The 22,245-nt window shown below is 34.5% G+C and overlaps 3 protein-coding genes across 3 annotated transcripts; all 3 read right to left on the minus strand.

Annotated features, from left to right (window-relative positions):
* Positions 1 to 2,991: 2,991 nt before the first annotated feature.
* On the minus strand, positions 2,992 to 4,218 carry LOC133287043 (uncharacterized). The gene has a single exon (XM_061484592.1). The coding sequence runs from the start codon at positions 4,216 to 4,218 to the stop codon at positions 2,992 to 2,994; it is 1,227 nt and encodes a 408-aa protein (XP_061340576.1).
* Positions 4,219 to 5,009: 791 nt separating this feature from the next.
* On the minus strand, positions 5,010 to 5,591 carry LOC133287044 (uncharacterized). The gene has a single exon (XM_061484593.1). The coding sequence runs from the start codon at positions 5,589 to 5,591 to the stop codon at positions 5,010 to 5,012; it is 582 nt and encodes a 193-aa protein (XP_061340577.1).
* A 12,725-nt stretch (positions 5,592 to 18,316) lies between these two features.
* On the minus strand, positions 18,317 to 21,460 carry LOC133287045 (geraniol 8-hydroxylase-like). The gene is made up of 2 exons (XM_061484595.1): positions 20,567 to 21,460; positions 18,317 to 18,928 (listed from the first exon to the last, which is right to left on the minus strand). Exons 1-2 carry the CDS (start codon positions 21,458 to 21,460, stop codon positions 18,317 to 18,319), a joined length of 1,506 nt encoding a protein of 501 aa, XP_061340579.1.
* Between the last annotated feature and the right edge of the window lie 785 nt (positions 21,461 to 22,245).

Raw genomic sequence — 22,245 nt, forward strand, 5'->3', positions numbered from 1 at the left:
CATAAAGTGTAGTTTAATAAATGCACTATGAATTTTTTTATTTTATTTTTGGTACATAAAAGGGCCTAAGCCCAGAAAAAAAATTAAGAAACTAAAGAGGCACGAGGCCTACCAACAGAAGAAACATCAGCTAAAAGCAAAAAAGAAATGTCACTTGGAGGCACACGAAACAGCAAAGCATCTACATCTTCCCCTTTGTCTAGAATGAAATTGGCAAACCAGTCCGCACACATGTTGCCTTCTCTGCAAATATGACGCAACTTAATGTTCCAATCTTTTTTGATCCAAGTCCGTGTGCGGGAGACGAGTTGACTCTCACGGACTGCTATACCAGAGCTGGATAGCAAAGTGATTGCACTAAAAGAATCACTTTCCAATTCAATATTACGAAATCCTTCCTTCCAAGCCAATTCTAGACCACAAAGGATTCCTCAAAGCTCCGCTTTATAAGAAGAACATTTACCTAACTTATAAGCAAAGCCATTTAGCCATCTACCACTCGCATCTCGCAAAACACCACCACAAGCAGCAGGACCTGGATTACCATGGGAGGCTCCGTCAGTATTAATTTTAATGTAGCCATCCTCAAGGAAACTCCAGAAAACAGTAGTCATAGTACTTCTTATACCCAGCCTCTGGTTATTCAAACTGTTAAAAGCAACATCATTCTCCTTAGCCACAGTACGAATAGTGGATTCCCTAAAAATCCAGCTAAGAATGGAAATTCTATGACAGAGTTCATTATGCCACTGCCAGTGTTTCCAGCAAGAAATAAAAAAGACAGACAACCAGTTGGTGGGACCATTCAACTTAATCCAGCCTATTAAATTAGACTTAATCCACTCCTCAAAATTATCCTTAAAAAACCGAGTGGCCAAATAGGAAGGAACCAGATTGTTCCAAATCAATTTAACCTCATGACAATCTCTCAGAGTGTAGAATTGAGTCACTAGCAGCCTTACAAACTGGACACAAATCCGAAGACTCTCTCCAATGAGCAATAGTATCCATTGTTAATAATCTACCATGCAAAATTTTCCACATTAAAATCTTCACCTTCTGAGGGCCATTCCATTTCCATAAAGCTGACCATAACTCTTGCCTTCCATCCATATTCGCTCATCTGTTCATAAGGAAATCATATAAACTTCTGATCGAAACCGAAGGAGAATTAATAAACTTCCAATGTTTCCTATCTGGACCATCATCAACACAAGGGGGTAAAATATTCTGCAAGATACTGATAGCATTGGGACTAAGCCAATTCTTCAAAGCCATCCAGTTCCAGCTACCATCAACCGAAGTCATATCATCCACCTTCTTATTTAGATCAATAACCTGAGCATCAGGAAGAGTCATATCCTTAAGTAAGCTAGCACCATCGATCCAATTATTTGTCCAAAATTTAATATCCTTACCATCACCCAAACTCCAGCCAAGAAACTCTTCCAGAGAACGCCAAATTTTGCAAACATTCCTCCATAAAATTGAATACCCACTCTTCTCCACAAAAATAAGAGAACCTCTATTATCTACTGCATATTTGGCTTTGAGAACTTGAATCCAAAGCTGGCCTTTATCATTGAAAATTTCCCAAGCCCTCTTAGCCATAAACGCATCATTCATCAATTCCATCTTCTTAAACCCCAGACCTCCAGCATTCTTAGGCAAGGTAATAGTCTTCCAACTTATTAAATGATTCCTACGAATTCCATCATGGTCACCCCAAATGAAATCCCGTTGAATTCTTTTAATATCTTTACAGACAGCAGAAGGGATTTTAGTGCTTTGCATTTGAAAATAAGGCATAGCTGACATAACATAATTGGCCAAGGTAATTCTACCCGCTTGGGATAAGCAAAATTGATTCCAGTTGTTAAGTATTGATCTTACCTTCTCTATAATACCAGCATAAAGATCCTTTTTCACTGTACCATGTTGCATCATAGAACCAAGGTATCGACCAACATTATTAACTCTTTTGAAACCACTCAGATGCACAATATCATTAATCAGATTCTCATGAATATTTTTTGAGAAGAAAATGGAAGTTTTCTCCACACTGAGCTTGAGACCCGAAGCTTCTTCAAAAATGCTCAGACACTTCAGCAGCACATTCAACTGATCCACCGAAGCTTCCATGAAGACCATGAGGTCATCAGCAAACGCTAAGTGAGAAATATGAGGGCCTGCTTTACCAACACGCATGGGTTTCCAGTGACCTCCATTGATTGCCGTTGATATAATATGGGACAATTTCTCCATAGCAATAACAAACAAATATGGAGAAAGGGGATCGCCTTGACGGATTCCTCTAGTGGGAGTAAAATCACCAGTTTTACCACCATTCCAAACAACATTAAACTTGGAAGATTTCACAGAGCACATAACCATATTAATGAACTGACTAGGAAAATCAACTTCTTCCATAGAATGCTTCAGAAAATCCCAACTTAGGCTGTCATAAGCTTTAACTAGATCAATTTTAACAGCCATGAAAGCTTTCCTTCCCTTCATTTTGTGCATTGAATGGATCATTTCTTGAACAATAATAATATTGTCCTGAATTTGTCTTTGAGGAACAAAGCTTGCTTGCCAAGGAGATATGATTTTTTCCATAATTGGTTTCAGCCGATGAACCAAAGATTTAGAAACCAATTTATACAAAACAGAGTATAATGATATAGGCCGAAATTGAGAAACAGATTTAGGCCTCTTAACTTTAGGGATTAAGACTAGGAGAGTAGAATTAAAATCAGAAACTAACTCAGGATTGATCCATATATTACTAACTGCCTGGTACACTTGCTGGCAGATTGAATTCCATTGCCTTTGGAAGAAAACAACAGGATAACCATCAGCACTTGGAGCCTTATAAGCACCAATACTAAACAGCAATTTAGCAACCTCTTGAAATCCTGGAGCTTTGGTCATATCATTCTTTTCATTCATGGATATAGTAGGTCAACAATTAGGAGATGAAAACCACCTTCAGTTCTGATTCTCTTCTTGGAACAAATTCTTAAAAAACCTGCAAACATGATCTTCAAGTTCCACTGGATCCTCAATCCAAACCTGAGATTCACTTTGAAGCCTTGACACTTTATTAATACTCTTCCAGATAACATCCTTTGAATGATAAAATCTTGTATTTTTATCACCATCCACTATCCAACTATGTCTAGATTTTTGAAACCATAACATTTCTTCATAATCTAATGTTTGGTCTAAATCTATCTGAACCTGTTTTTCCAATTCCTGAAGAAAGTGAGAATCCGAATGAGTCCTATGCTTTTGAATATCAGCAAGCTTCCTAGAAAGATTTTCTTTCTTCCTATGAATATCACCAAAAACATGTTTGTTCCAGTAACGGAGATGAGGAGTTAACTCTGCAAGCATGAGATTTATCTCCTTCGAAGAATTCCAACTATCTTCCATGAAATCCTGGAACTTTGGATGGTCCAACCAAGCAGCTAAAAACCTGAAAGGCCTCTCTTGCCAATTCTTTTTAATCGCATTTAGCTTGATAAGAAGAGGATTATGGTCAGAATTTAATCGAGGAAGGATTTTGACTTCAGCATTTTCATATTTTAATCTCCAATAAATATTGGCACAAGCTCTATCCATCTTTTTAAAAACTCTATCTAAATGATTCCACTTTGGTCCCTGCCAAGTAAAATTAGGACCTGAAGATTTGACATCCTCCACATGACATTCTTCAAGGAAAACAGCAAATCTCTGACATTTGGCAACATCTATTCTAGAACCTCCTCTTTTTTCACTGGTAGATTTAATGTCATTAAAATCCCCAGCTATAATCCAAGGAACCAATAAACCCTGACTAAGATTCTTCACAACATTCCACATAACCTGCCGATTCTCCTCCCTGGGACTAGCATATACAGTTGTACAAAGGAAACTCTCATATTGGTTATACTCAATCTTCATATGAATGAGTTGAGTAGTTTGAGAGATAGGATGCACCTTCGCTCTCTTTGAATCCCAAATAACCCACAAACCACCAGAAAACCCATTTGCTTCTTCAAAGATAGCCTTATCAAAATTCAACTTCTTCATAATAGGTCTACTTTTATCACTCTGAGATCGAGTCTCTACCAGAATTACAATACTGACATCATTTTTTTCCACAAACATTTTCAGAGTTCGACCAATTTTGGGGTTAGCCGCACCCCTACAATTCCATATAAGAATGGACATCAAGACAACATGGGGGATATAACAGGTTGATCTTGAACCTGTGACAGAATGTTCCTGGACCCATTTCCAGACAAATCAATATCCATACCTTTATTTCCTTCAGTAGACTGATTTGGCTCACTAGTTCCACCAATAGAATTACTCTTACTCCCTTTGCTTCGACCCTGATTCATTTCCTCCCTACATCCTTGGTCTGGAGGTTTTGGTACAGGATCACCTTCTGTCTCCAACATTTGGTGATCCTTTAAATGAAGCATACTAGAATCAACTTCCAGGTCATGCCTTTGGATTGAAGGCAGCTCCTTCGAAATTTGTTGTAGTTGCCCAGACTGATCAGAAATTGAATCATCATGTTGTTTCCAATTTTCTAGAAAAGCTTCCACTTTCTTGTCTTTAACCCTTGTAGCTAACATTGCTCCATTATCTATTGTTTCCTCTTTATTGTAAGCTTCTGTGGCCTGAATATTATTCCACACTAATTGATAAGCTTTAGAAGTTTCAATAAGAGTGGGTTTCTCCTTTAAATTATTATTTTCTCTTCCTGGGTTCCTTTCAACCTGTCTTTCCTCTGAATCCACTTGGGTCTCCTTCACAGACTCCACATTCTCCAAATTATCATTCTCATCAGCCACTTTCCTCAAAACATTGAAACTTGCTCCCTTTTCACGTCTCCTATTTTGAAGAGTTCTATCCTTAACTTTATTCTCTGCCACCTTAGAATTGGAAACCTTTCTAGCACCCTGTTGTTTATTAACTAACATCCAAGGGCCAAAAGAACCACCCTCCAAATTCTAATTATGACTTTCATCCCTGCCCTCAACATTCCCTAACTCAGCATTCCCCATTTCTTCTTCCTTCCCATCGCTGCCAGGTCCAACTGTAGATATAGAACATTTTTCAGCTCTATGACCATACTGGCCACAAGTATAGCACACGTGTAATCCTTCATATTCAATCTTCTTCAATCTACCTTCTAATTTATAATCAGCCTGTAGGGGTTTGCTTAAATCCAATTCCACACAAATCCGTGCAAACCTACCCCTAGCAAGAGAAGTAGTGGCAGCATCAAGTTTGACAAACCGACCAATCCAATTCCCAATACTCTTCACAACCTCAGTATTTACATATTCAATAGAAAGTTGATGGAGTTTTACCCAAGCCATGACTCTATTAATTGCCGCTTGAAACGGTTGAAAGTCAGGTTCCCAAGCTCGAATCACCAAATAGTGATCCAAAATCACCCACGGGCCAGCGGTCAAAGCATGATCCAAGTCTTTTTTCTCTGAAAAACGCACCAAGTAAAAGCCATTTTCCACATCTGTGATCATCAGCTGCCCTTCACGCGCCCACATATTCTCCAGCCATTTCTTCATAAATGCTAGGGATAGCCTTTCCCCAACAATTTAACATAAATCGCTTGATGCCATGGACGCCAAGCCTTCTTTTTAAACGCGCTTGAAAGTAAGAAGTTGGTCCTTCCGTCCACACCAACTTCGCATGTGACCTCTGGTGCAGGTTGGACGGCTTCCATCCCTTCATCTGCTTGTCCCTCATCTTCCTCCATCGATTTCTCTTCCCCAATAGGGGGCCACTCTCCGTTATGCCTTATTATCATCTCTTTATAAGACACTTTGTCATGCATCCACTCATCATCTCTCGACTTCATCTGCTGATCGTGACTAAATATGCTTTCCTGTCGCTTTTTCTTCCTGGTTGAGCGTTGGAGGTTATCAATTTCCTCCACCGAAGGCAATTTCTCTTCCGATGAGTTCATGACGGTTGAACCCTAGCAGAGAATCTTGTAAGGAATACCGTAATGCACTATGAATTTTAGAAACACATGTTATAAGGTTTTTCATATTATTTGGGTATATTTACTCATAATATTATTTTTGAATTGTCAGAGTTCCTTATTGATAAAAATTATATTTTAAAATCACTTGCCCAAAGGAGGTTATTGTATGCATTAATTTTTGAAACTTATATGGACATAAAATTTTAAATAATCTGAAATAATTGTGTTATATGCTCTACCCAATGGAGAGTTTATAATATACTAATTACTTTGTTGAAATTGCTTAACTATCTATAACTAATATTGTTGCATTATATGTGATAAACATTATTTTGAAGTATACGAAAACAATGCTAACATGGAAATGTGGACTGAATTGAATTATAATGAATGGAGATGAGAACTAGATTTTTTCCTTATGAATTTTAATGTGATAGGGCGTTGCTTGAAAGGTTAGAACTTGAACATTGTTTTTAGTGGGAGATAAAACTGACTTTGTGTTAAATTGAAGTTATTGTTGAGTCAGTGAAAGCTATTTGCTTAGTTTTTCACGTCAAGATATGAGTTCATTTTGAAATGAACTTGCTACGTTGCCTCCTTAAGAAGGATATTGAACTTTATGTCCTGTTTGGCTAGTGTGCATTTTCTTTTTCTTTTTTTTTGTAATAAGTGTGCATTTTCTTCTGTGATGGAAAAATAATATTAAAATCTCAGGTTATTAATTGGATATGAATTTTTATTTGTTTATATACTTTTTGTGGATGACTTAGTTGTTAAGTATATCGACTGACTCTTTAACTAAAGGACTTAGGCACATGGTATTTAAAATGCATGTGTGATGAATATGGGCATTGTGAGTTGCTTTGATGTTCTTGGTTAGTGGGAGTTTTAGTTCCTTGTTATTAGCTTATCATGATGTTTGTTTGAGCAATTGAGTTTTGTTATTGTATATACTGCACAAATGTGCTTATGTTTATCAATTGCTAAGTTTTGGAACTCAATTTCATTAGTATCACCTTGCCTGTGGTTGACATTATATTGGAGTTTGAGGTATGATAATGAGATTTCGGAACTTAGTGTCATTGGAACCACCAATCCTGTGGTTGACATTATATTGGAGTTTGATGTATGATTTTGGAACATATTGTCCTTGGAATTATCATGTATGTGGTTGACATTATATGAGAGTTTGAGACATAATGGTGTTGTTAGGACTACAAGGCCCATGATGGTCAATACCACATTTGATTATATGATGGTTTTTTGACAAACCATGAAATTTCTTTGCCTTTAAGGCATTTGAGAGAAATTTGAGCACTGACAGAGAAAATAACAGTTTAGCTGTTGTTGAATCACATTGGCATGTTATTTTCTTGCTACACTCCACACTAATGACTAGTCAACAGAGTCAAATAACATTTGTGACCATGGAAGGGCTTATACCGGTAAAGGATATAATCACTGCATGATTCATTGTTATTTTATTTTAGTTGGATGGAGTCGTATTCATATATCGCACCTTGGATCATGTGTTTTCTTAAAATGTGGCCACATTATAAAAATTAGTCCTTAGCCCGAGAGTTATTTTCAAATAACTTGTTTTCTTTTTTTTTTAAATTAAAATTTTACAATTGATTTTACCCAAGTTGGAGAATGATAGATATTTTTATAATCATTGTGGGCATCAATCAATTATAGTTTTTCTTGTTTTGATAAAAATGGGTTAAGTCATGATACATATAAGGGTGCAGTATAAAACTCATTTAATTAAGTGATCATTTGGTTTGGGTTTGGGTATCTTTAAATTGATTAGTATGAGTAATGTGTAGGCCTAACTGTTGAGATATATAGTCCCACATTAGTTGTATGTACAACTAATGTGGAGTTTATAAGGCCTTGGGCACTCCCACCCTTTGAGCTAGCTTTTGGGGTGGTGTATCCCAAAGTTCTTTACATGGTATCAGAGCCTCGCCGCCCCCCACTTTCTCTTGTGGCGTTTCTTAGCACAGGTAGGTTGGGCCTGTTGCATTGTCCACTCTCCAAGCCCAATGGGCTCTTGTGTGAGGGGGCGTGTTGAGATATATAGTCCCACATTAGTTGTATGTACAACTAATGTGGAGTTTATAAGGCCTTGGGCACTCCCATCCTTTGAGCTAGCTTTTGGGGTGGTGTATCCCAAAGTTCTTTACACTAACCCATAGGCCCCTAGGGTTAATAAGTTTGGCTAGGTCCCCTTTGCATTCACGTGTAAGTTGAAAAACAGTCACTCCATAACTTGTTAGTACATAGATGTCCTAGAGACAATATGAGAGTCAGATGGACCCATGTACTTCTTTATTTGTTATGAATATATTTTATAATTAAAAGCATTATTTATCTTGTTTCATATTGCATGAGTCAAATATTGAATATGAGTAACTGGATAAAGCCCTTGAAATGGAATGGGTGTCACATTGAGGATTTGTGATAGGGATCACCATCATGAGGGCTCAATGACACCACACGTCCATTGCCAGAAATATGTTCCTAGTCTAGAGGTACTGATAATGGGCATTGGTGATCTCGGGTAAGACTAGCACGACTCAGCTACTTGCATGGAGATGCAAGGTAGAGTCCTCATGAGCTACAGACATGAGATGTCTTAGTTGACTCGTGGGTGGACCTATTGGAGAATAGCTCACACTGAACTGACCCACAAAGAGACACTACAAGAAAATCTCACAGATAGTATCAATAGGTAATGCCTCTTATTATTTGGGTATGTCTTTCCTTAAACCTGACGTTGTTGTATAGACCTGTGCTCTGGAAGGCTTGCTTTGATTGTATATCTTGTCTGCCTGAAAAATGAAAACTCGTAGGTATACTCTTGGGCATGCCCTAAGGACTTAGGGCTGGTGTGATAAGCTAAAGGAATTTGTCAATCTCTGTGAGAGATTAGGTTATCCGTAGATCGGTGAAACCAAGATGACATTTACGGGACTCGGGAATCTATGCATAGTAAAGGAGTCATGAGATGACCCGCTCTTTAGAGTCCGTAAATGAAGATTTCCTGTTTCGGCAAAAGCTAACCCTAGACCGCAGGGGTTGATACGTTTTCCTTGACCTAGGTCAATGAGATGGATAACCGAGACGAAAGGACAATTCACACGGTAACCAAATAGGTATAACAGGTTGATCATTCGATGAACTCAACTAGCTATGGGACCACAAAGCATTACTAGTGCTCTGTGTTGTCATTAGATGGATTGGGCCTAATGGGCCCAAGCCCATTTATGTTAGTGGCTATGTTGGACCTGATGGGTCGCACACAAACACCTTAAATTGTCTTGAATTCTAGCATATGTGTTTTGGGCCCAATAAGGCATAATGGGCCTAAGTTGGAAAAGCTCACATATTGGGCCAAGAGAGAGTAGGTGACATCATGGGTCAAGTTGGACTTGATCCATGATGTAACCTAATTAATTTAAATGTTAAATTAATAAAATTAATTTGAATTCTAATTTTGAATTTCGAATTTGAATTTTGAATTTAAATAAAATTAATTTAAATTCTAATTTTGAATTTCAAATTTGAAATTGGAATTTAAATATAGTCATTAAATTAGATTTATTGAAGATGGAGAAAATAAAGGAAACCAATCAATTAGATTGATTGGAAACAAATCAATTGGATTGATTGACCAAAATTAAGAAAACTAATTAATTAAATTAATTGGCTGAAATTGGGGGAACAAATCAATTGGATTGATTGACCAAAATTAAGGAAACTAATTAATTGGCTGAAATTGGGGAAATAAATCAATTGGATTGATTGACCAAAATTAAAGAAAATCAATTAATTAAATTAATTGGCTGAAATTAGAAAAACAAATCAATTGGATTGATTGACCAAAATTAAAAAAAAAACCAATTAATTAAATTAATTGACTGAAATTGGGGAAACCAATCAATTGGATTGATTGGATAAAATTAAGAAAATTACCCAATAAAGTAGGTGGAATAACCTAACACATCATATTGGGATAGGTTATTCTACCTACCTTTGCTTATCACTCTCCAACACCATTAGATTAGAATCTAAAGAGGAGAGAGAAATATAAATTTTAATTAAGATTCTGATCTAATTAGAGTGGTAGGTAAAGATATGCAGAATAAATGATAGGTAGAATAACTTATCACAATCATATTTTGCAATTTCTTACAATCAATAGATCAAAAATTGGTTATTAGTCAAGACATAACTTTATGTATTTATCTATTTTGCTTTTAGCCCCACATTAAGAGGTAGGGATGTGCAAACCAATCAAAAAATCGAATCGAACAGTAAATTGAACTAAACTGCACTTAAAATAACTAGTTTTTTTAAAAAAGTTCATGAACCGAACTGATTTTTAAAATTAATTCAAGAACCGAATCATTTTTGAACCGAACTATTTAAAACAATTCAGTTTAGTTTTTCAAAAGATTCAGTTCAATTCTACCGTACACACATGTGATGAGTGGACATAAAGAAACTGAACGCTCGATCATGTTCGAGATGTACGTTAAACCCCATGCGCACAGGAATAAATTGCTGCGACCAGCGAAGCACGGACACGACAAGTTTTGCAAAACTTGTGTGTCGGACACGTGTCCGACATGGACACGCTCCGACACGCGGTCAACTCTCTGACACGTTCCGACAAGTTTTTCTGACACGCGGACAACTTTATCCGACACGCGGTCAACGCTCGGACACACTCGGATACGTTTTTTTTTTTAATCTCAATTTTATTTTGTTAACTAAATATAAAAGAAATAATTTATAAATTAATTTTTTTCTGTTATGAATTTTGACATGAAAAATTAACAAAGTACGAAAAATTATTTATATTTATATTTATATTTATGTTGTGAAATTTAAATATTTGATTGGTTACATGACTTATTATGGACACTTATATGTATTAAATATAAATTATATTATATATAATAAAAATAGTATCTAATATAAAAACGTGTCCCAACGTGTTGCAATATTACATTTTTAGAATTAACGTGTCGGCGTGTCGTGTCGTATCGTGCCCCGTGTCCCATGTCCGTGCATCATAAGTTGCGACCCATTAACCTCAACAATTGTCACTTTCTTAGCTGTCAATTTTTTTTTAATGTCATTTTTATATGTCCAGTATTTGTTAATTATTATTGTTATTTGTCTTTTTCAACGGGAGATACTCGTTTTATCTTTTATGTTCGACTTATAATTGTTATTGTTATCAAGCCAATTCACAAGCCATTTTTTTTGAGCCAACCCTAATTTGGCTCGGGTTGGGTTTTCTGGCTCATTTGTTTTCGAGTCAACCCTAACTCGGCTCATTTTTTCGGATTACATGCGAGTTGGGTCAGGTTGGCATGTTTTGCCAACCTAACCACGTCTCATCCCAAAACCTTAAAGTATTGAGTCCATAGATCCTCCCACTTATATGGAGATCATTTAGACCATTACAATCTCCCATTCAAATGTGAAATCCAACCTTGATATACCCCCCAATCAAGTACCCATACCCAAAAGGCTGCCTCCTAGCCAAACATCTGGCTAGCCCGATCACCACCAATTGGCTAAGATTATATCACTATGTCAAGTGGATCCAACACCACGTCTCAATCCAAAATCTTAAGGCATTGGGTTCATGTTCCTCCTACTTATAAGGACTTCACTTAGCTCATTACAAACCAATGTGAACCTCATCACACTTGAATATCCCAACATGTTGATTTATTAGAAACCCAAACAAAAGAGGCACTACTAGCTATATTATATTATGATGCAAAATTTGATCTATAAGTTGTCTGTCCTGGATACTGCTTCACGCCTTCACTGTAATAATTTTAACAAAAACAATTAACCCTAAATTGTCAGACAAGTAAGCAACTTAATTAATGAAATATTAAAAATACTCGTATACTAAGTCGTGGTTGAAATCCATAATTTTAATAAAAAAATTAGTAACACTATCGTGTCAATGCTCGCGAGTTTTAATGTTTATGTATTATTTAATTTTATTTCTATAAAAGATTGTAAATATTAAAATATGTACCTATTGATTAAACAATACGACCACAATGACATTGACTAGAATGATAAGTATGGACAATTTAATAACTTATTCTCACATTCAACAACAGACGATCGGTTATAAGATATTGAATTTATGATACTTTTTTTTACATGCTCTTTACTTAATTTATTATTAACTAATATGAAACTCAATTTTTCATCACTCATCCACTCGTATTTGAATTTTCGATAACAGAACACAAAAAATTATATTATATTTAATTATTTAAATCGTACAATTATAAGTTCTGTGATTATAACGTTACTACTTACCCTCCCTAATTTAGTATAGATATCTATATCATTTCTGTTAGAGAATAATATAAACAATTAAAAATGTCCTTACACAATACTTTAAGATTTTGGGTTGAAGTGATTTTTTACATGGTATCAGAGCTTCAGTGACCACAAGATCACGAGTTCGATCCTCACTAGTCACTACACCCCCCCCCCCACTTGTGGAAATAAATAAGCACAAGGTAAATCAAAAATTGGGCCTATACAATATACACACTTCAACTCCAAAAGGCTCTTCCGTGATGGGACATGTTAGATAATAATATAAATCATTAAAAAGGTCCTTACCCAATACCTACTACAAGAAAAAATTTTATTAGTGACAAAATTTTATGAAATTTCGTCACAAATTCCTGCGTCGCAAGTAAATTTTGTCACAAATTCCTGCATCACAAGTTTTTTTGTGACAAAATTTGATTAGTTGTGTCGAAAATTATTATTTGTGACAAAATTTATGAAGAAATTTTTGCGTCACAGATAAACTTTTTTCTTGTAGTGACCTTAAGGTTTTGGATTGAAGTGGTTCTTTTCAATTTTAATTAAGTTTGACTAGTGAACTAAGGTATATAATTGTTGATATTAGGGATTGAAATTTATAGCATAAAGTGTAGTTTAATAAATGCACTATGAATTTTAGAAACACATGTTATAAGGTTTTTCATATTATTTGGGTATGTTTATTCATAATATTATTTTTGAATTGTCAGAGTTCCTTATTGATAAAAATTATATTTTACAATCACTTGCCCAAAGGAGGTTATTGTATGCATTAATTTTTGATACTTATATGGACATAAAATTTTAAATAATCTGAAATAATTGTGTTATATGCTCTACCCAATGGAGAGTTTATAATATACTAATTACTTTGTTGAAATTGCTTAACTATCCATAACTAATATTCTTGCATTATATGTGATAAACATTATTTTGAAGTATATGAAAACAATGCTAACATGGAAATGTGGACTGAATTGAATTATAATGAATGGAGATGAGAACTAGATTTTTTCTTTTTGAATTTTAATGTGATAGGGCGTTGCTTGAAAGGTTAGAACTTGAACATTGTTTTTAGTGGGAGAGATAAAACTGACTTTGTGTTAACTTGAAGTTATTGTTGAGTCAGTGAAAGCTATTTGCTTAGTTTTTCACGTCAAGATATGAGTTCATTTTGAAATGAACTTGCTACGTTGCCTCCTTAAGAAGGATATTGAACTTTATGTCCTGTTTGGCTAGTGTGCATTTTCTTTTGTGATGGAAAAATAATATTAAAATCTCAGGTTATTAATTGGATATGAATTTTTATTTGTTTATATACTTTTTGTGGATGACTTAGTTGTTAAGTATATCGACTGACTCTTTAACTAAAGGACTTAGGCACATGGTATTTAAAATGCATGTGTGATGAATATGGGCATTGTGAGTTGCTTTGATGTTCTTGGTTAGTGGGAGTTTTAGTTCCTTGTTATTAGCTTATCATGATGTTTGTTTGAGCAATTGAGTTTTGTTATTGTATATACTGCACAAATGTGCTTATGTTTATCAATTGCTAAGTTTTGGAACTCAATTTCATTAGGATCACCATGCCTGTGGTTGACATTATATTGGAGTTTGAGGTATGATAATGAGATTTCGGAACTTAGTGTCATTGGAACCACCAATCCTGTGGTTGACATTATATTGGAGTTTGAGGTATGATTTTGGAACATATTGTCCTTGGAATTATCATGTCTGTGGTTGACATTATATGAGAGTTTGAGACATAATGGTGTTGTTAGGACTACAAGGCCCATGATGGTCAATACCACATTTGATTATATGATGGTTTTTTGACAAACCATGAAATTTCTTTGCCTTTAAGGCATTTGAGAGAAATTTGAGCACTGGCAGAGAAAATAACAGTTTAGCTGTTGTTGAATCACATTGGCATGCTATTTTCTTGCTACACTCCACACTAATGACTAGTCACTACTAGAAAAAATCTCTATAGCGACGGAATTGCTATGAAAATTTTGTCGATAATTTCATCCTCTATACTACTTTCCGTCGCAAATTTCCTCGCAAAATCGTTTGCGAGGGAATTTGTGACGGAAAGTAGTAGCGAGGATGAAATTAGCGACGGAATTTCCATAGCAATTCTGTCGCTATACAAGTTTTTTCTAGTAGTGAGTCAACAGAGTCAAATAGCATTTGTGACCATGGAAGGGCTTATACCGGTAAAGGATATAATCACTGCCTGATTCATTGTTATTTTATTTTAGTTGGATGGAGTCGTATTCATATATCGCACCTTGGATCATGTGTTTTCTTAAAATGTGGCCACATTATAAAAATTAGTCCTTAGCCCGAGAGTCATTTTCAAATAACTTGTTTTCCTTTTTTTTTAAATTAAAATTTTACAATTGATTTTACCTAAGTTGGAGAATGATAGATATTTTTATAATCATTGTGGGCATCAATCAATTATAGTTTTTCTTGTTTTGATAAAAATGGGTTAAGTCATGATACATATAAGGGTGCAGTATAAAACCCATTTAATTAAGTGATCATTTGGTTTGGGTTTGGGTATCTTTAAATTGATTAGTATGAGTAATGTGTAGGCCTAACCCATAGGCTCATGATGGAAATGAGACTAGGGTTAATAAGTTTGGCTAGGTCCCCTTTGCATTCACGTGTAAGTTGAAAATTAGTCACTCCATAACTAGCCTCATATCAATAGTTGTGATTAGAGAGTGGAGTGAATTGCAAATGAAGATCCTAGTTTTTCTAGCCTTGTAAGAATGTCAGAACAAACAAGAAGCAAGAAAGCCTTCAAGAAATCAAGAATAATGTCTTCAACAAGTAAGCGTAAATCTTTTGGTGTTCTAATTTTCTATCCCACTCTCGAACACCGTTAGATCAGAATCTAAAGAGGAGAGAGAAAGATAAATGTTAACTAAGATTCAGATCTAATGATCTTTTAGAGTGGTAGGCAGAAAAAAGGTAGGTAGAATAACATATCCCATCATATTGGGATATGTTATTCTACCTACCTATTTTTGCCTACTTTTTCCTACCTCTCTCTAACACCGTTAGATCAAAATCTAAAGAGGAGAGAGAAAGACAAATGTTAATTAATAAGATTCTGATCTAATGGTCTTTTAGAGTGGTAGGCAAAAAAAAGTAGGTGGAATAACCTATCACATCATATTGGGATAGGTTATTCTACCTACCTTTGCTTATCACTTTCCAACACCATTAGATTATAATCTAATGAGGAGAGAGAAATATAAATGTTAATTAAGATTCTGATCTAATGATCTTTTAGAGTGGTAGGTAAAGATAGGTAGAATTGTTATCAAAAAAAAAAAAAAAAAGATAGGTAGAATAACATATCCAAGATTGTTAAAATCGAGATTTTAAGTAAAATCGGAAGGGGGCGAAAAAATCGTAAAACGTAAAATCGTAATATAAAAAAATCATAAGAAATCGTAAAAGCGTTTGAAATATTGGTAAAATCATTTTGATGAAAAAAATCGTAAAAGCGAAAAATCGTAATGATAAATCGAGATTTTAACAACCATGAACCTATCCCAATCATATTTTGCAATTTCTTACAATCACTAGATCAAAAGTTAGTTATTAGTCAAGACATAACTTTATGTATTTGTCTATTTTGCTTTTAGCCCCACATTAAGAAGTAGGGATGTGCAAAACAATCAAAAAATCGAATCGAACAGTGAATTGAACTGAACTGCACTCAAAATAACTAGTTTTTAAAATCAGTTAATGAACTGAACTGATTTTTAAAATTAATTCAAGAACCAAATCATTTTTGAACCGAACTGTTTAAACCAATTCAGTTTAGTTTTTCAAAAGATTCAGTTCAATTCTACCGTACACACATGTGATGAGTGGACATAAAGAAACTGAACGCTCGATCGTGTTCGAGATGTACGTCAAACCCCATGCGCACAGGAATAAATTGCTGCGACCCATTAACCTCAACAATTGTCACTTTCTTAGCTGTCAATTTTTTTAATGTCTTTTTTATATGTCCAGTATTTGTTAATTATTATTGTTATTTTTCTTTTTCAACGGGAGAGACTCGTTTTATCTTTTATGTTCGACTTATAATTGGTATTGTTATCAAGCCAATTCACAAGCTATATTTTTGAGCCAACTCTAATCTGGTTCGGGTTGGGTTTTCTGGCTCATTTTTTTTTTCGAACCAACCCTAACTCGTCTCATTTTTTCGGATTACATGCGAGTTGGGTCGGGTTGGCCCGTTTTGCCAACCCTAACCATGTTTCAACCCAAAACCTTAAGGTATTGAGTCCATAGATCCTCCCACTTATAAGGAGGTCATTTAGACCATTACAATCTTCCCTTCAAATGTGAAACTCAACCTTGATATACCCCCAATCAAGTATCCAGACCCAAAGTACTCAAGCTGTCTCCTAGCCAAACATCTGGTTAGCCCGATCACCACCAATTGGCTAAGATTATATCACTATGTCAAGTGGGTCCAACACCACGTCTCAATCCAAAATCTTAAGGCATTGGGTTCATGGTCCTCCCACTTATAAGGACTTCACTTAACTCATTACAAACCAATGTGAAACTCATCACACTTGAATATCCCAACATGTTGATTTATTAGAAACCCAAACAAAAGAGGCACTACTAGCTAGCATTATATTATATTATGATGCAAAATTTGATCTATAAGTTGTATGTCCTGGATACTGCTTCACGCCTTCACTGTAATAATTTTAACAAAAACAATTAACCCTAAATTGTCAGACAAGTAAGCAACTTAATTAATGAAATATTAAAAATACTCGTATACTAAGTCGTGGTTGAAGTCCATAATTTTAATAAAAAAATTAGTAACACTATCGTGTCAATGCTCACGAGTTTTTATGTTTATGTATTATTTAATTTTTTTTCTATAAAAGATTGTAAATATTAAAAGATGTACCTATTGATTAAAAAATACGACCACAATGACATTGACTAGAATGATAAGTATGGACAATTTAATAACTTATTCTCACATTCAACAACAGACGATCGGTTATAAGATATTGAATTTATGATACTTTTATTTACATGCTCTTTACTTAATTTATTATTAACTAATATGAAACTCAATTTTTCATCACTCATCCACTCGTATTTGAATTTTCGATAACAGAACACAAAAAATTATATTATATTTTAATTTTTTTTATATCATAACCATACAAAGGTGAAAATAAATATAAAGTATTAAATATGGAGAATCATAACCATACAAAGACGAAAATAAATATAACCGTTGGATCAACATAAACGATCTAACAGTGAAATTGATTGGTAGTAACATTGGTAGTAACCTTAATTGGTTGTTATAATATCCTACCCCAAAATTAAATTTGAAAAACTTGAATTTTAAGAAAAAATATTTTTATACTTTTATATCATATTTAAGGGTGGGCACTTGCCCCCCTTCTCCCCTTACTAGATCCGCCTCTACCCATTACGCAGCAGTTAAAATGCTCTCGCTCAAGAGATAGTATTAAGGGGGTGTTTGGTAGCCGGTATTTTTCAAGATTATCGGGAAACTGAATTTTTCTAAATTTTTAATATTCGAATATTATCGTAAAATGAATGTTTTCATCATATTTCTGAAAATCAAAATTTCTGGATAAAAAAACAAATTCTCCTCTACCAAACATCCGTAGGCAGGTATTATTTCTTGTCTTTCATAACTAGACAAAACATACATCACAATACGGTACTATATTTTTTTTTAGTCAATGCAAACCTAATTATTTTTTTTAGAGGGAGTTGACTCCCCACAATACAGTCCTATACAGCCGTAGGATCTGACTTTGCATTCAGCCACTATTTTATTCAATAATGTGTAGCATTTCAGACACATTATTAATTGCTAATTTTCTCTGGAATAATTCTGACGGGTTCAGCCTTTGCTAAAGCTAGCCCAAATTTGTCTTCCATGTTCATGTCTTCTATTGTCATACCATCTTCAAGTCTCCAGTTAAAACAGTTGATTAGTGAACCCAACATCAAATACAATATCCTCATGGCGAACAACAAGCCAGGACAAATTCGACGGCCAGAACCAAATGGTGTTAGCTCATAATGGCGACCATTAACATCAATTTCAGAGCTTAAGAACCTCTCGGGTGAAAACACGTTTGCATTTTCCCAACTACTTGAATCTCTGCCAATAGCCCACACATTAACTAGCACCCTTGCACCTTTTGGGATTGTGTAGCCACAAATTTCCACATTTTCATCAGCTTTCCGTGGGAATAAAAATGGGATTGGAGGGTGCAATCGGAAGGTCTCTTTTATTACGGCTTGTACATAAGGAAGCCTAGCAAGATCTGATTCCTCAACGGGTTTACCTTTCCCAATGGTTTGCTCCAGCTCTTGTTTTGCTTTTTCCATTGCCTTTTCATTTTGGAGTAACTCTGCCATTGCCCATTCTAGCGTAGTCGTAACTGGATCCGTTCCCCCGATAAATAGAGACTACAGCAATCCATAATTATTATAAGTGCATGTTTTGGTAAATCTTATTTTCAACATAAGTTTAACAAGGGGTCAGGATCCTTTTACACCAGTGTAATTAAGTTACAATTTCAATCTTGACCATTGATCCCACTTATATCTAAGGACTTTAATTATTTAGTAATATGAGTCATTGGATACATGCGGATCAATTATCAAGATTGAGTCTAAGACTTCTAACTCTTACAGTGGTATAAGAATATCCTACCCCTTAACCAGATATATTTTTATAAAAATTCTTATTATAAAAAGCACTATTAAAAAAAGTATGAATTAGAGACAAATTCTAGAGACAGAAAATATTTCATCTCTAATTAGGACGAATTTAGAGATGAAAAAAATAATCTATCCCTATTTGGGATGAAATAAATTCTTTCTCGAGATGAATTTTGAGATGGAAAAATATTTTATCCCTATTTGGAACAGACTTAGGAATGAAATATTTTCAATTTCTACAATCTATCCCTAATTCCGTTGTTTTATAAGTTAAACTTATTTTCAACATAAGTTTAACCAAATATGTTTTTATAAAAATTCTTATTATAAAAGAGTTTTTTGTTATAATGAATAAAAAAAAATTAAACACTCCAAGAGAATTTTTTTTAAGATATATACTAATATTTTAGAGTTCTTATTTTTATTTTCAGTTTGACCCTTATTTTAAATTTATATTTACCAATTTTACTTTTACCCAAATAATCAATCTTAATAATAAATTATTTTGTCTTTCTTCATTTAAAATTCCCGGAACAACTTTATATAATTATCAAATAGCTTTCATTTTTATTTTTTAAGTTCTTTTTTTTTTACTTTAACATAAAAATAATTTCTAACTTAAAAAAAAGTCAAACATGCTCTAAGTGTTTTTTAAGTAAATAGGTCTAATTTTTTTAAAATAAATTATTAAAAAATAATACATAATTTTTTTTCTCCATAGTTCGAGGCTCCATAGCACGGACACGTGATTTTTTTGAAAATTTACGTGTCGGACACGTGGTCAATATTTGGGGACACACGGTCAACTCTCCGACACGTTCCGACACGTTTTTCCGACACGCAGTCAACTTTTTCGGACACGCGGTCAACGTTCGGACACGTTTTTTTTTTATTTTTAAATCTTAATTTTATTTTGTTAACTAAATATAAAATAAATAATTTATAAATTAATTTTTTTCTGTTATGAAATTTGACATGAAAATTTAACAAAGTACGAAAAATTATTTATATTTATATTTATGTTATGAAATTTAAATATTTGATTAGTTATATGAATTATTATGCACTTTTATATGTATTAAATATAAATTATATTATATATTAAAAAAATTATTTAATATCAAAACGTGCCCCAACGTGTCGAAATATGACATCTTTTAAAATTAACGTGTCAGCGTGTCGTGTCCCGTGTCCCGTGTCCGTGTCCGTGCATCATAGGTTAGAGGAAGATCAATAACGTGACAAAACTCTCCGTAGAAAAAAAATTGTTTCTATTTTTATTTTTACTCAATAACTTATATAAACGACCTTAGCTAATGCTATATTATTACCTCGGTTTACAATGGAAGACGAGAAAATAGAAAGGAAGATGAGAATACGTACCAGGGATAAGTGTTCAATTTTGGTTGTGTCCATCTCTTGGGTGTTCTCTTGAGCAATGTTGAGCAAGGTATTCAGCATGTCATTGTTTGTGTCAAAACCTTGAACTTCCCTTTGCTTCAACCGTTGATCAACCAAACGGCGGAAGATGTCTATGACCTTCCCAGCATAAAAACGGTTGCGACTATAAATGCGCTGTGGGTCAAGCTTCTTCAGTGCGGGAAAAATGTCAGCCATGTTTGGTTTTCCAGCCTCTTGCATGATATGCTTCACTAACTCCTTGAAATCTCCTGCTGAACCTGCAGACTGAAACAAATCTACAGAGAAAATAGTGTTTGATAATAAATTAATTGCGGTATTGCAAGTTGCTCTTCCAATATCAACTGCTTCACCAATTAAGCTGCTTTGTTGTATATCATGAAGGAGTTCTTGCAGCTTGTTACGCCTGAGGTCTTGACTTTCATCCAAAGACTTGTTGGAGAGTAACTGTGTATTGCTTAGTTTCCTTAGGTTTCTCCACAGAGGTGAAACAGGCAAGAAGGCCATGCTATGCTTGTTGTGGTTGTGAACTTCCGCAGCATGGGGAACGTCACGGTTTGACAAGAACTTATCATGAGTTTGAAGAACCTCTTTGGCCATTTCTGGTGAAGAGACAACTATAGTGGTTACTTGTCCTAACTTTAGACTCATTATTGGGCCATAAATATGAGCGAGTTTGGTCAGTGATTGGTGGGGCTTTTTGCCCAATGCAAGGAGGTTTCCCAATATAGGAAGAGGTGAAGGTCCTGGTGGGAGCGTGTACTTTGCATTATTTTTGCCTCTTGAAAGCAGAGAACGCAAAGCTTGTGCAAGAGTGAAAGTCAACACAAGGAGGAGTACACAACTGAGGAACTCCATCTCTTGAGAGCTAACACATCCTCGAGTGACTCATATATAGTAAAGAATGCAAGTGATAAATAAATTTTGGATTTGATGTGTGTGGTTCAAAAGGATATAAGTTCTGTTCTTTTAGTGACTTACACAGATTATGATTTGTCATATTACGTGTAATTTTGAAAAATTTTTTTTTTTTTACTTTACCCGTCACGATGTGACTGAAGAGAGAAAAAAAAAATAACTTTTCAGATTTACACAAAATGTGACAGGTCATATTTTGTGTAAATCATCTAAAAGGACACAACTTGTGTCCTTTTAAATGATAGTCTTTTTTCCCATAAATTTTCCTATCTAAATTAGTAATTACTATTAATCACTAATTAATAAAGCATTAATTAAAGAATGAGAGTGACGACGTAAATGAGGAATTTTTATCATTTTGTGAATACTCTGAAGAAACAGACTGGATCACATTGGGCAAGTGACACCTCGCAAGCGCCGACACGCGAAAAGTTTGAAAATTTGCGTGTCGGACACGTGTCCGACGTGTCTGACATGCTCGGACACGTGTTTGACACACAGTCAATATTTGGGGACACGCGGTCAACTCTTCAACACATTCCGACACGTTTTTTGAACACGCGGTCAACTTTTTTGGACACGCGATCAACGCTCGGACACGTTTTTTATATTTTTATATTTTTTTAATATTAATTTTATTTTATTAACTAAATATAAAAAAATAATTTATAAATTAATTTTTTTCTATTATGAAATTTGACATAAATAATTAACCAAGTACGAAA

The sequence above is a fragment of the Gastrolobium bilobum genome, unplaced genomic scaffold (assembly GCF_033153095.1).
Source record: "Gastrolobium bilobum isolate Gb01-03AN ecotype WA unplaced genomic scaffold, APGP_CSIRO_Gbil_v1 utg1487, whole genome shotgun sequence".
Lineage (NCBI taxonomy): Eukaryota > Viridiplantae > Streptophyta > Magnoliopsida > Fabales > Fabaceae > Gastrolobium > Gastrolobium bilobum.